This window comes from Lampris incognitus, chromosome 7, assembly GCF_029633865.1.
Source record: "Lampris incognitus isolate fLamInc1 chromosome 7, fLamInc1.hap2, whole genome shotgun sequence".
Lineage (NCBI taxonomy): Eukaryota > Metazoa > Chordata > Actinopteri > Lampriformes > Lampridae > Lampris > Lampris incognitus.
The window spans coordinates 44,102,015-44,114,787 of NC_079217.1; the positions used below are offsets into that span (position 1 = coordinate 44,102,015).

Sequence of the window (12,773 nt, forward strand, 5' to 3'; positions counted from 1 at the left end):
GAAGTCATATAAGCCAATGAGGATCTGAATATTCCTTTTAAATTTAATCCCATTTGTAGCAGGGGTTGGGTATTAAGTATTTTCACAGCAATGTTTGATCTTAGCTTGAGATGTTGGATGACATCCCAAGATGAAAACATTTACACCATGTCTGAAGATGATTCATAACTATTCAGTAAAATAGGCTTGTAATGCAATGAAATGTGTTCTCCACTATTTTATAGTGGACAGCTGCAGTGCCCGCGGACCAACTCCAGTTCTTCTTTCTATTGACTTGCTCAGGGGCATAGACAGGAGTGTTAACCCAAACATGCAGGTCTTTTTGATGGTGGGGGGAAACCGGAACACCCGGAGGAAAACCACACAGACACGAGGAGAACATGCAAACTCCACCCAGAAAGGACCTGAGATGGCCTGGGGTTCGAACCCAGGACCTTCTTGCTGTGAGGCAACAGTGTTAGTTACTGAGCCACATGCCGCCACCAATCTTCACCAATCTTCCATTACAATCTTCCGACTGACATAATGTTACTCTACAGGTTGAGCCCTTTCCAATGATGTATTTGGTTTAGTCCTATGAAAAAGTTTGAGTTTCAGGCGTCCAGGTAACATAGCAGTCTATTCCGTTGCCGTTACCAACACAGGGATCGCTTGTTCGAATCCCCGTGTTACCTCCAGCTTGGTCGGGCGTCCCTACAGACACAATTGTCTGTGTCTGCGGGTGGGAAGCAGGATGTGGGTATGTGTCCTGGTCACTGCACTAGCACCTCCTCTAATTGGTTTAGCCCATGCCCTCTTCCGAGCCGTCCAGGTCACTGTTCCACCCTCTCTACCCATCCTCTGCCGATCCGGGAAGGGCTGCAGACTACCACGTGCCTCCTTCGATACATGTGGAGTCGCCAGCTGCTTCTTTTCACCTGACAGTGAGGAGTTTCACCAGGGGGACGTAACGGATCACGCTATTCCCCCCAGTTCCCCCTCCCCCCCCGAACAGGTGCCCCAACTGACCAGAGGAGGCGCTAGTGCAGCGACCAGGACACATACCCACATCCGGCTTACCACTCGCAGACAGGGCCAATTGTGTCTGTTGGGACGCCTGACCAAGCTGGAGGTAACACCGGGATTTGATCCATGTTATTCGAACCGGGGTGCTGGTGACGTAACAGTCTATGGAATATAATGCTTAATAGCTAAAAAAAACCCAAACATAAACAAAAAATTACAGCACAAACAATAGGTCTTGTGGCACAAATCAGCACAAACGCTGCACACATGAATGACTATTTTTATTGCCACAGGTATGGGGCTGGAATTACTTGGGTTAGCATTAGGTCTGAAAAGAAAGAACTTGCATTTCATTAGGAAAGTGATATCAACTTACTGATATTTGTTCTGTCAGGAGTGCAACTTATCTTTCAACACATCTTCCTAAGTATTTTCTCCATATGAGTTTGAGCCCTTTAATCGGCACTTGATACATTTTTCGCCTTTTTTTGCCATTGACTAAGATAGATTTCTCCTCCAGTAATTGTTTCTTGGCAGGCACTTGCATGTAAATCTAAAAATCCAGTTAGACTTAATAAGCATCCGCAGAAGGACAAGCAGCCTGCAAGGGTATGGACTTTGTTCATTGTTAAGTTAAAGGCCAAAACTTAAATTTGGCTTTGCCAGATATTTGTAATATTTAATAGAGTAATCTTTTAATTTGAATCATAGATTTGTACTCCATTTGAGTATAAAAACAAGCCTTCCTTCCTCTACAGAGCTGATTTAGATGGTGCCTGGAAGCGCCGAATTCTGAAGAATGACAGGTCATAGGAGGACACCTCTTCCTGGCTGAGTTCACATAGCAGCTTGCCAATGATTGGTCCAAACTTGAAACCATGACCTAAGGAGAAGAATCACAATGATGGGTGTATCTTTTTTTCAAAACATGTTGGCTGAATCAACATTGTGAGGAAATATAAGCTCACAATCTTTTGCTTATCCACACCAGAGTCTCTTTAAATAGCAAACTTCTTGCATCCTTTTGTCTGAGTTGGTAAATGACCCTGAACACTGCATGAGTGAACACATGGAAAAAGGCTAGGGCAGTGGTGTCCCACCATGTAGGCAGATTTTCATTCCAACCTAACACTACACCAAATGATTTCACTAATTTACACACCATCTATCAGACAGAGGACTAACCAGAGAACTCAGATGGTATAGTGTTGGGCTGGAATTAAAACCTGCATACACATGGCTCCTCAAGGCATATGTTGAATACCACTGAACTTGAGGAAGCCACCATCTGCATTTGTTTACACTATATAAGTTAAGCAAGAACAAATGCCTAAATTTATGAGATATCAGTCCCTTTCCTTGGTTGTGGCTTCTTCTTCTTCTACTTCAGGAAGTGCCCATGCCCATGATAGAAAGGAGTTGGCAGCTGTTTTTGAGAGGTAACATAATCTGTTTTGTTGCTAAGGTATGGGAGGCAAACTGCATGTCAGTCAGGCTTGAAGACTGTAGCACATTTGTCATTTGACAAAGGTTTCTGAACTCGTGTGCAGTGTGTCTAACTTTGAAGTCAGAACAGCTTTGGCTCTGACAGTTTGGGCACATTCGTTTTCATTTTGCAGAAGAAGGAGAAGGGAAGATCTCAGTAGCTGGCCATACCCACAGGGTGGCTTTGTCACCATGGCAACCCCCCAGGAGTTGCTTGAAAGCACTAGTGTCTAGCTTTGACGACAAATGCAAGAAGGGAAGCACAGCGTGGAAGGCATTTTTTAAGTATGGCAGATAAACTCTGTAAGCTCCATCGTGGCACTGAGCTTTGTCTCTACCAAAGCAGAGAGCTTGTGTTATTTACACTGATCCAGGCAAGCATACAAAAATAAATATTGCAGCCGCAGGTATGTTATGATAAAATCTAACTAATCAATTAAAAAGATAAATAACATAAGTGGAGGCTGAACCGATTCTTCAAAGAACCTCATAGGCACTTCATTCATAAACTTACATGTATGAGCACTCTATTAATAATAATATTGATAATAACATGGTCCTGCAGGGACTTTCCAGCTCTGCAGAGCAACTTTTCAAACATAAACTCCCTGTCATGTTAGGCACAGTCTGGTCTTCTAAAAGGAGGAAGTTATGGGCAAAAAATTAATTACAGATATTATTAGCTGAAGAAGGTGGCTCTGGGAGCAGATGAAAAATGGACAGGACACCCTGAAGGCAAGTCCAGGGGGAGAACCACTGATGTGGGGTGTGTAGTGTGTGTGTTTATGCAGGGATGGTGGATGATGGATGTGTGTGTGTGTGTGTGTGTGTGTGTGTGTGTGTGTGTGTGTGTGTGTGTGTGTGTGTGTGTGTTATGCAGGGATGGTGGATGATGGATGTGTGTGTGTGTGTGTGTGTGTGTGTGTGTGTGTGTGTGTGTGTGTGTGTGTGTGTGTGTGTGTGTGTTTATGCAGGGATGGTGGATGGGTGGCCTGCCTTTCTTTCCTAACTTTGAAGAACATCTCTAGAGGAATGGTTAGTGCAGCCAGGGCTGTGCAGATATTCTTCATCCCTCAACACTGTTTGAGAACATTAAGGTCACAACATCTTTAAAATTCCTTTTGAAAACCAATTCCTTAAAATTTGTTAGTACAATCCAGAGGTGGGAGTAAGTTACACAAGTGCAAAACACAAGTAAGTCTCAAGTCTTATCCTACAAGTCTCAAGCAAATCCCAAGTTACTGTGGTGATAATCAAGCAAGTCAAGTTGAGTCCCTGCTATAAATCAAGCAAGACAAGTCAAGTCATTGCTCAGGTCAAGCAAGTCACAAGTCAAGTCATATGACATTCTGATGATCTACCCTAGTTTCCACATATATATATATCAGTTAAAAGACAATAGTCATGCAAAGCTGAGTTTTATTTGAACATTAACAAAAACTGCTTAACTATTGCAAGCTGCTTTCAATTGCTTACTTACTTACTTACCCCCTTCAGGGGGGCCACACCATTTCTCCTTGGCCTATTAACGCATCTGTCTAAGGTGCTTCTCATATGACACTGTCATTGTTTTTCTACTTAACCGTTTCTGCATCAAAGCCAAATACAACTGAATAGTGTATAAAATAAAAACAAGTATATACAAATAAATAAGAATATATAGCCTAAAATGTAAACATTACTGAAATTACAAAACATTACTCCAAAAACATGAAAACTTGTTCAAACTATTGAAGTACAATAGTTTTAGTATGCCTTTAGATACTGACATTATATCAAACCATGAAAACTTATTCAAACTATTTTAAATATAATAGTTTTAGTATGCCACTAAATATTGACATTACTAAATACTACATCAGACCATGCCATGAGGAGCTTGACACCTGGGAGGAATGGTGGTGTTGACGGCGGATCACAGGGACAGCAGTGGTTGCTAGCTTATTTGTAGATGCACTTAGATTGAGGTAAGACTGCTTAAACTTGACAAGTTCTATTAAAGTGAAATATCCCTTTAACTTTGTGACAAAGGTGCTAGCTATTGTGGATATGGACAGGACAAAATAATATGAATAGCATGTCCAATAAAAGTAAGGCATGCTTGAAGAATGACATTTTGTGGCATACTAAAACCATTATACTTTAATAGTTTGAATAAGTCTGTCACAGTACCCCCCCCTCCGAGGGGCGCCACCGGGCGACCTACCAGACCCGTCAGGGTGTGTCCTGTGGAAGTCCCGGATGAGGTTCGTGTCCAGGGCCAGGCGACGAGGGACCCAACACCTCTCCTCCGGGCCATATCCCTCCCAGTCCATGAGATACTGCAGGCCGTGACCGCGGCGACGAGAGTCCAGGAGACGACGAATGGTGTAAGCCGGGTGATCGTTGATCATACGAGGAGGTGGGGGCGGGGGAACTAGAGGGCTGGTAGAGACAGGTTTGAGGCAGGACACATGGAAGGAAGGGTGAACCCGGAGAGTGCGGGGCAGCTTCAGACGGACCACAGAGGGGTTAATGACTTTGACAATGGGAAAGGGGCCAATATACCTGGGGGACAGTTTCTTAGCGTCCGATTTCAAGGGTAGATCCTTGGTAGAGAGCCATACCTGGTCACCGGGGGAGTAGTCCGGAGCAGGAGTGCGATGACGATCCGCCAAGCGCTGGTAACGGCCAGAGGTCCTGAGCAGTGCGGCACGGGCTCACCGCCAGGTCCGACAGCACCAACGGACATGGGCCTGGACAGACGGAACCGGAATGTCTACCTCTTGAGAAGGAAAAAGGGGAGGCTGATAGCCGTAAAGGCATTGAAAAGGGGACAACTCAGTAGCAAACGATGGCAGGGTGTTATGGGCATATTCTACCCAGGGGAGTTGTGAGGACCAAGAGGATGGGTTGGCAGACACCAGACAGCGGAGAACCGTCTCCAATGCCTGGTTGGCCCTCTCGGCCTGGCCGTTGGTCTGAGGATGGAAACCTGATGACAGGCTGACGGTGGCACCGATGGCAGAGCAGAAAGCCTTCCAGACAGCAGAAGTGAACTGGGGGCCACGGTCAGACACTATATCACGGGGAAGACGTGGACCTGGAAAACCTCCCTGACCAGCAGATCCGCAGTCCCTCGGGCCGAAGGCAGTTTAGACAAGGGCAAAAAGTGAACAAATTTACTGAAGCGATCAACAACCGTCAGTACAACGGTGTTACTGTCGGAGGCGGGCAGACCAGAGACGAAATCCAAGGACAGATGCGACCAGGGACAGTGTGGAACAGGCAGGGGGAGCAGCAGACCGGCACTGGCCCGAGTGGAGGGCTTATTCTGGGCACAAACAGGACAGGCAGAAACAAAAGACCCAGTATCCTCCGTCATGGAAGGCCACCAGAACCGCCTCCGGAGGAAGGCTAGGGTACGGGTTACTCCAGGATGGCAGGTAAGTTTGGAAGAGTGAGCCCACTGCAACACACTAGATTTAACAGCATCTGGAACAAACAAGCGCCCAGGGGGACCGTTACCTGGGTCAGGCTGAGTCTGTTGTGCTGCCATGACCTCCCTTTCAATGTTCCAGGTGACAGCCACAGCCGCAGCCGCAACCACACAGGTAGAGGGAACGATGGTGTTAGGTTGGAGCCTGGGCTCAGACTCCTTCCCATGCACATGAGACAGAGCATCGGGCTTGGCATTCCTGGAGCCAGGGCTTGACACCCGACAGGGGACAGACTGAGGCAGAGCAGACTGGAGGCATATCAAGGCATGACAGACGGGACTCCAACTTAAAATTCTGGCCGATGACCAATCAATATGGGGACTATGCTTAACCAACCAAGGATGACCAAGTATAATGGGAGCAAATGGAGAATTGATAACAAAAAAACTTAACTCCTCTTGATGGTTTCCCGACAACAGGAGGCGCACAGGCTCGGTCTTAGAGGTTATCCGGGCCAGGAGACGTCCATCCAGGGCATTAGCTTCAAGAGGTTGGTCCAGACTCACAGTGGCAAGACCTAACTGCTTCACAACACTTGCATCCAAAAAGCTTTCATCAGCTCCAGAGTCAATTAAAGCCAAAAGTTTAGTGGACTGACCTTTAAAACTGATGGTAGCTTGCAACTGGGTACGTGGACGAGGAGACAGAGGGCAGACAGTTGGGCTCACAAGGATCCTCCCCCTCCCTCGTGAGCCTGCTAGTTTTGACGGACGGTGAGGGCAGGAGGTGAGAAAGTGACCAGGCTGAACACAATACAAGCAGTTGTTCTCGGTGATGCGGCGTTGTCGCTCCTCCGGGTTGAGCCGGAAGCGGCCGAGTTGCATCGGCTCCGAAGCTGGGGAAGAGTCACGCCTCGGGCTTTCTCGGAGGACGTCAGCCTCAGGCGAGCGAGCTCGGCCCCCAGAGTTTGGAGGTGTGGCCCGTGGTAAGTTGTTGTGACCAGGAAAGCGGCGCGTCCTCTCTCGCCTCCACTCCCGGAGACGGTTGTCCACACGAATGGCCAGGGTAACCAATTCCTCCAACCCTCCAGGCTCGGGGTAGGAAACCAATTCGTCCTTTATGGATTCGCTTAGCCTGTTGGAAAACCTGGCCTGGAGGGACTCGTTGTTCCATCCGCTCTCCGCTGATAGCGTACGGAACGCAACTGAGTAGTCGGCAACGCTGCGGGAACCCTGGCGGAGAGAGATCAGTCTTTTTGATGCATCCTTTCCCCACACGGGATGATCAAAAAACTGGCGAAAAGCAGTGGTGAACTCAGCGTAGGATGAGGACGTGGAGGCCCGCATTTCCCACACCGCTGTAGCCCAATCCAGGGCGCTTCCCCGGAGAAGACCCATGATGTAAGCGACTTTGGCTCCATCCGTGGAATATGACTGGGGCTGCTGGTTAAACACAATCTCACACTGCATCAAAAAAGGGCGACAAAGTCCAAAATCTCCATCATACTTATCGAGCGGGGCAACTCATGGTTCCTTAGCCGAAGTTGATGGCGCTGGGTGTGGCGGAGCTGGAGGGGCGGATCCCGGGCTAGCAGAGGCACTAAGTTGGCTCTGGATTCCGGAGATCTTTGAGCTGAGCCCACGGAGGGCGTCAGCCATCCCCTGTAGCACCTGGCTGTGCTGGCCGAGGACTGATTCCTGGTTGGCTACAGCCTGGCAGACCGTGGCCAGGTCTGTGGTGGAATGGTCTGCTGGGACCATAGTGGCTGGAACGTACTGTCACGTATCAGGAAAGAACCCAAAAGCAGACGGGACAACCAGGTAAGGGAAGAATCAAGTCTTTATTGAAGTAACCGATCTCAGGGGTAGAGCAGGAGTCGGCTCAGTGGCAGGTAGGCAGGCAGGCAGGCAGAAGTCCATGAATGGTGACGTTCCAGCGAAGACTGGACCACATTGGAGACTTTTTAAGGGTGATGATCGCGTTGATGTCAAGGGAGAGCGGCTGACTGCTTTGATGGCCAGCTGGTGTCAGGGGCGAACGCTTTGATGTCAAGGGCGAGAGGCTGATTGCTTTGAAGTCAAGGGAGAGAGGCTGTGACGGGGGGGGGGGGGGTCAGCAGGTGTCAGGGGCGAACGCTTTGATGTCAAGGGCGAGAGGCTGTGACAGCAAACGCTTTGATGTCAAGGGCAAGAGGCTGTGACAAAGTCATGATAAGGATCTGAAACCTATCTTCTTCTTTCGGCTTGTTCCCTGTTTCTCAGGGGTCGCCACAGCGGATTTGATAGTTTCCATCGGTACCTGTGAGGGCACAGCATCAATGGTGGTCTTGTCAATCTGCATAATGATCTGGCAAAATTTTATGTCTGATGCCCTTCCTGACACAACCACTAACCCTATGGACCCTATAAGGATCTGAAACCTATAAACAGAATAAATCAGAACCTCTAGGTGGCGGTATACACATTGCTCCGTCGCTCAGAGGCCCCTGCTGCTGATCGACCCGGTCACGGTTCTTTTCTGTCCTGGCCCCACAGTGGTGGAATGAACTCCCCACTGATGTAAGGACAGCGGAGTCGCTGCCCATCTTTCGGCGCAGGTTGAAAACTCATCTCTTTAAGAACTACTACCCTGTTACTAACTACCTCTTTAAGAACTACTACCCTGTTACTTGCTCTTAACGCTTGCTGTATTCACCCATTAAATAAAAAAATCTCTCTCGCGCTTTTACTTTAGCACTGGTTTTGCTCTTAGATTCTTGTTTAGAGAGAAGATGCGCTTATGACCTCTGATGACTAATAGTTCTCCTGATTTCCTATGTTAAATGCGCTTATTGTAAGTTGCTTTGGATAAAAGCGTCGGCTAAATGACCGTAATGTAATGTAACGTAATGTAATGAGAACGGATAAGAACAGTCAATCGCCCCTACATATTGTAGTGAATTCGGGGGGCAGCCCGAGAACCGCCGCAGCCAGGACGCGAACCCAGATCTCCCGCATCACGGGAGACAACATTAACCAGTTGACTAAAGGGTCCGACCCGTTAGTCAGGTGAGACCATGAGGCCATCGGAAGCGCATACGCCCAGAGGCCTGAGGGCATAGGGAGCTGATATGCTGAAGCGCCCGAATGAGGGGGGTAGTGTAACATGCATGGATAAATAGACTCGGTAGCCCTTGGCTAACAGGTCGGACCCTGCCCCCCGAATTCGATACATTGGTGTCAGAAGTGGGATGGTGAGACCGTGAGGCCATCGGAAGAGGTGTGAGAGGCATAAGGAGCTGATATGCTGAAGCATGGGGACGCGCTTCCCGAAAGAGGGGGTTGTGTAACATGCACGGATAAATAGACTCGGTAGCCATTGGCTAACGGCTCGGACCCTTTAGTCGACTGGTTAAAATTGTCACCTGTGGTGCGGGAGATCCGGATTCACGTTCCGGCTGCGGCGGTTCACGGGCTGCCCCCCGAATTCGCTACACTGGTGTCAGAAGTGGGATGGCAAGACCGTGAGGCCATTTCACACTCAGTTGCAAACCGCCCCAGTGCACGCCAGAGGTCGTGTTCTGATGAAGCCAACAAAACCACATCATCTGCGAAGAGCAAGATGCAATCTGAGGTTCCCAAAACGGACAGACTCCTCACCTTGGCTGCGCCTTGAGATCCTGTCCACGAATATCACAAACAGAATCGGAGACAAGGGACAGCCTTGGCGGAGTCCGACACTCACCGAAAATGTGTTTGACTTTGTGCCAAGCATGCGGACACAGCTCTCACTTTGGTTGTACAAGGACCGGATGGCTTGTAGCAACTGCCCCAGTACCCCAATACCCCCCACAGAGTGCCCGGGGTACATGGTCGTAAGCCTTCTCCAAGTCCACAAAACACATGTAGACTGGCTGGTCAAACTCCCATGCCCCCCTCAGCGCATCCGCAAGGGTAAAGAGTTGGTCCGTTGTTCCACGGCTAGGACGGAATCCGCAATGTTCCTCCTGGATCTGAGGTTCGACAATTGGTCGGAGCTTCCTTTTGAGCACCCTAGAGTAGACTTTCCCAGGGAGGCTGAGCAATCTGATGCCCCGATATTTGGAGCACACCCTCCGGTCATCATCCGATCATGTTTTTGTTTTTTCGTTTTTTTAAAGGTAGGTTCTCAATATGTAGAAGATGTCAAATATTTAATTTAAAAAAAGTCAAGTCCTTCCGAGTCATCTGTCTCAAGTCTAAGTCAAGTCTCAAGTCATGAATACCAAGTCAAAGTCTAGTCGATTCTGTTAGTCAAGCAAGTCTCAAAGCCCTCAAATTTGCGACTCGAGTCTGATTCGAGTCAAGTCATGTGATTCGAGTCCCCTACCTCTGGTACAATCACTTGGACTTTGGTTTTAATTCATTCTATTTTACTAGTTAGTGCTTCTCAGGATGAAGCAATAGAACTGGGAGAAGATTACGCTACCTTTTGATGGAGATTTATATTTCGGAAACGTACTCTAACATAATATGCCACTTAAAACCTGTCCATACAATGTTCAAAAACTTGTTTGAAGGGAACAGTTGGTATCAAACATCATATGCACCATACTGCTCCATGTCCACACCTGAGAATCCTGCTCCAATAACAATGTTGCTGTAACTTGGGTGGCGGTCCAACACAAAATGGTGGTCTGGTGTTACCTGCAAAACAAAACAAAACAAAAAAACAAAAAAGTACACAAGGAGCCAGGAAAGTGATATTAAAGAGTGAGAGGTTGAACTCGTTGCATTTTCATTTGAAAACAACAATTATTTTTGGTGCTGTTTGATCACCACTTGTCCTAAAGTTGTTCACAATGCCAGCATGTCTACCTGGGCTTATAAAAATGTAAAAATGAATTTAAATTTTATTAAAAAAACTAAGCCAACTATGGATTCTACATCTGCACCTTACTGTCATACTTTAGTTGGGATCTTTATTCTTAAAATCATGGAAATGCTGAGTAAATATAAACACACACACAGAAACACACATTTACAAGACTAAACATTATAGCTTTGGGAATTTTGTGAATGTCATGTGACGTGACAAAGCCAGATTACACAAATGTTTGACTGTTGACATCTCCATTATTTTAAGACCAATTATTTTCTCATCTCTGTCAAGTTAGTATTATCTCAGTCATGAGCTGTTTTTTGGCATAGCATCATCTAATCAGGTAAGAAACAGGAAAGACAAACTGTGGGCCTTAAATGGAGAAAGAGTTTTTGGAGAATGTCCTAAATGTAATGCAATTCTTAATGCTTAACATCAGTGATGTGGGGAATTGGTAGAGAAGCTAGAACCATACAATTTCTAAAGCACTACTGTAACACAGTACTGTAATGGGTAGCTTGTGGAAAGGTGGTAGAAAGAGATTCCAACCGTGTACATGCAGCTCTCCACCACAGCGGGCACCGGCATCAGACCAGGGAAACAACGGGCAATGTAACGCTGCAGGATGTGGATATCAGATCTGTCTGTCTGTCTGTCTCTCTCATCAGGGTCTGTCTCACTGCCCATATGGTAGCACACCTGGACACATGGATCCATATATCATTCCCATAATATATCTGTTTAAATCGTGTACTGTTGTGAGAAAAGCAGTTAACAACAGCAGACTAATCAAAATTAACCACTCTGGTTTATTTGACTTATTCTGCTATTTTTGTGTGGAGTGTTTGGTTTCATCGTTTTAATTCAAAGGGCCTAATAGTGGACATCTGCGCAGGGCATAGTACTAAAGACTCTATCTAAGGGTGAATAATGTAATTTGGCATCGCCATCTGTCCCTCCCTCCTTTGCATGTGTGGAGGGTGCCATTAGTCTCCCAGTGCCTGCTGGCTCAGACTGAAAATCAAGATCTAATATCAAACGATAGCAACCAAAGCAGAACTAATACTCAAAACTACATCTCAAGTTTTGGAACTGTGGATGCAGAGCAAGTAGAGCAGTGACTGCAGGTTTTTTTTTTTTCTTTTTTTTTTGCTGTGCATCACCATAATCAATTGGAAGATTTTAGCTCTAGCCAAGTCCTGTGGGACAGATCTGTGGCTTTAGCTGACCTTCGTCAGGCCTGGGTACTCATTAGCTCACCTTCATCAGGCCTGGGTACTCATTAGATGGAAGCCCATAAATGTGGTGTTTGCCCTCCTTACAATCAACTTGGATGAAGCATGGGAAGCGGTGTTTCACGTTATATGACCCAGGAACCTTCTCTTTCCAGTAGCAGACATTGATCTTAACCACCTAATGAGGGTAAGAACACCATCAGACTCTTATGAACACCCGATAAAGATGATATTTCATATTTACATGCACATGTAAATATGAAAAAAACTTGTGTGTGTGTGTGTGTGTGTGAGCAAACACATTTAAACCGATCATAATTTCAAAGTATATCTAGCATCATTTTGGTCCTGAATACAAGTACAGTTAAAAAGTAGTCCTGTGGTAGTGAGGCAAGAATAAGGATTTAATGAGAAATAAACATGGTCATGAAAATCCTATCATCTAAAAGTGGTTATAATCAAAATACAGTGTTCAGGAGCCTTCGGTGTAATGAACTCACAGGATATACTCTAATTCCAAGGGACCATAAATATTCAGGCAGCACTGTTCCACTGAACCAATGAGCTGAATGGAGGAAGCTATTCTACCAGTTAACTCCAGCATGGCATTCCCCAGGCCCCCTAGCCTGCTGGCCTGAATAATGCAACTCCAATACCATCTCCAATTCTTCAATCAAAAAAGTGCTAAGTTGTTTTTTCCCCATCACATTTTTCTTTCAGGCTATGTGGCATATTATGAGATGTGAGACATCGGATGGGTATCATATGCTTGGAAACAGTGTGTTTGAAA

General features: G+C 46.6%; 1 protein-coding gene across 2 annotated transcripts in view; it reads right to left on the reverse strand.

Moving 5' to 3' along the window:
- Positions 1 to 1,270: 1,270 nt before the first annotated feature.
- pipox (pipecolic acid oxidase) overlaps positions 1,271 to 12,773 on the reverse strand; it is a 45,023-nt gene continuing 33,520 nt past the window's right edge. For both annotated transcript variants that reach the window (XM_056283905.1, XM_056283904.1), the window contains 4 exons: positions 12,009 to 12,161; positions 11,298 to 11,447; positions 10,498 to 10,573; positions 1,271 to 1,888 (listed from right to left, as the gene is read on the reverse strand). In XM_056283905.1, coding sequence (XP_056139880.1) covers positions 1,758 to 1,888; positions 10,498 to 10,573; positions 11,298 to 11,447; positions 12,009 to 12,161 — 510 coding nt within the window. In that variant the 3' untranslated portion in view covers positions 1,271 to 1,757. The remainder of the gene's footprint in view (positions 1,889 to 10,497; positions 10,574 to 11,297; positions 11,448 to 12,008; positions 12,162 to 12,773) is intronic.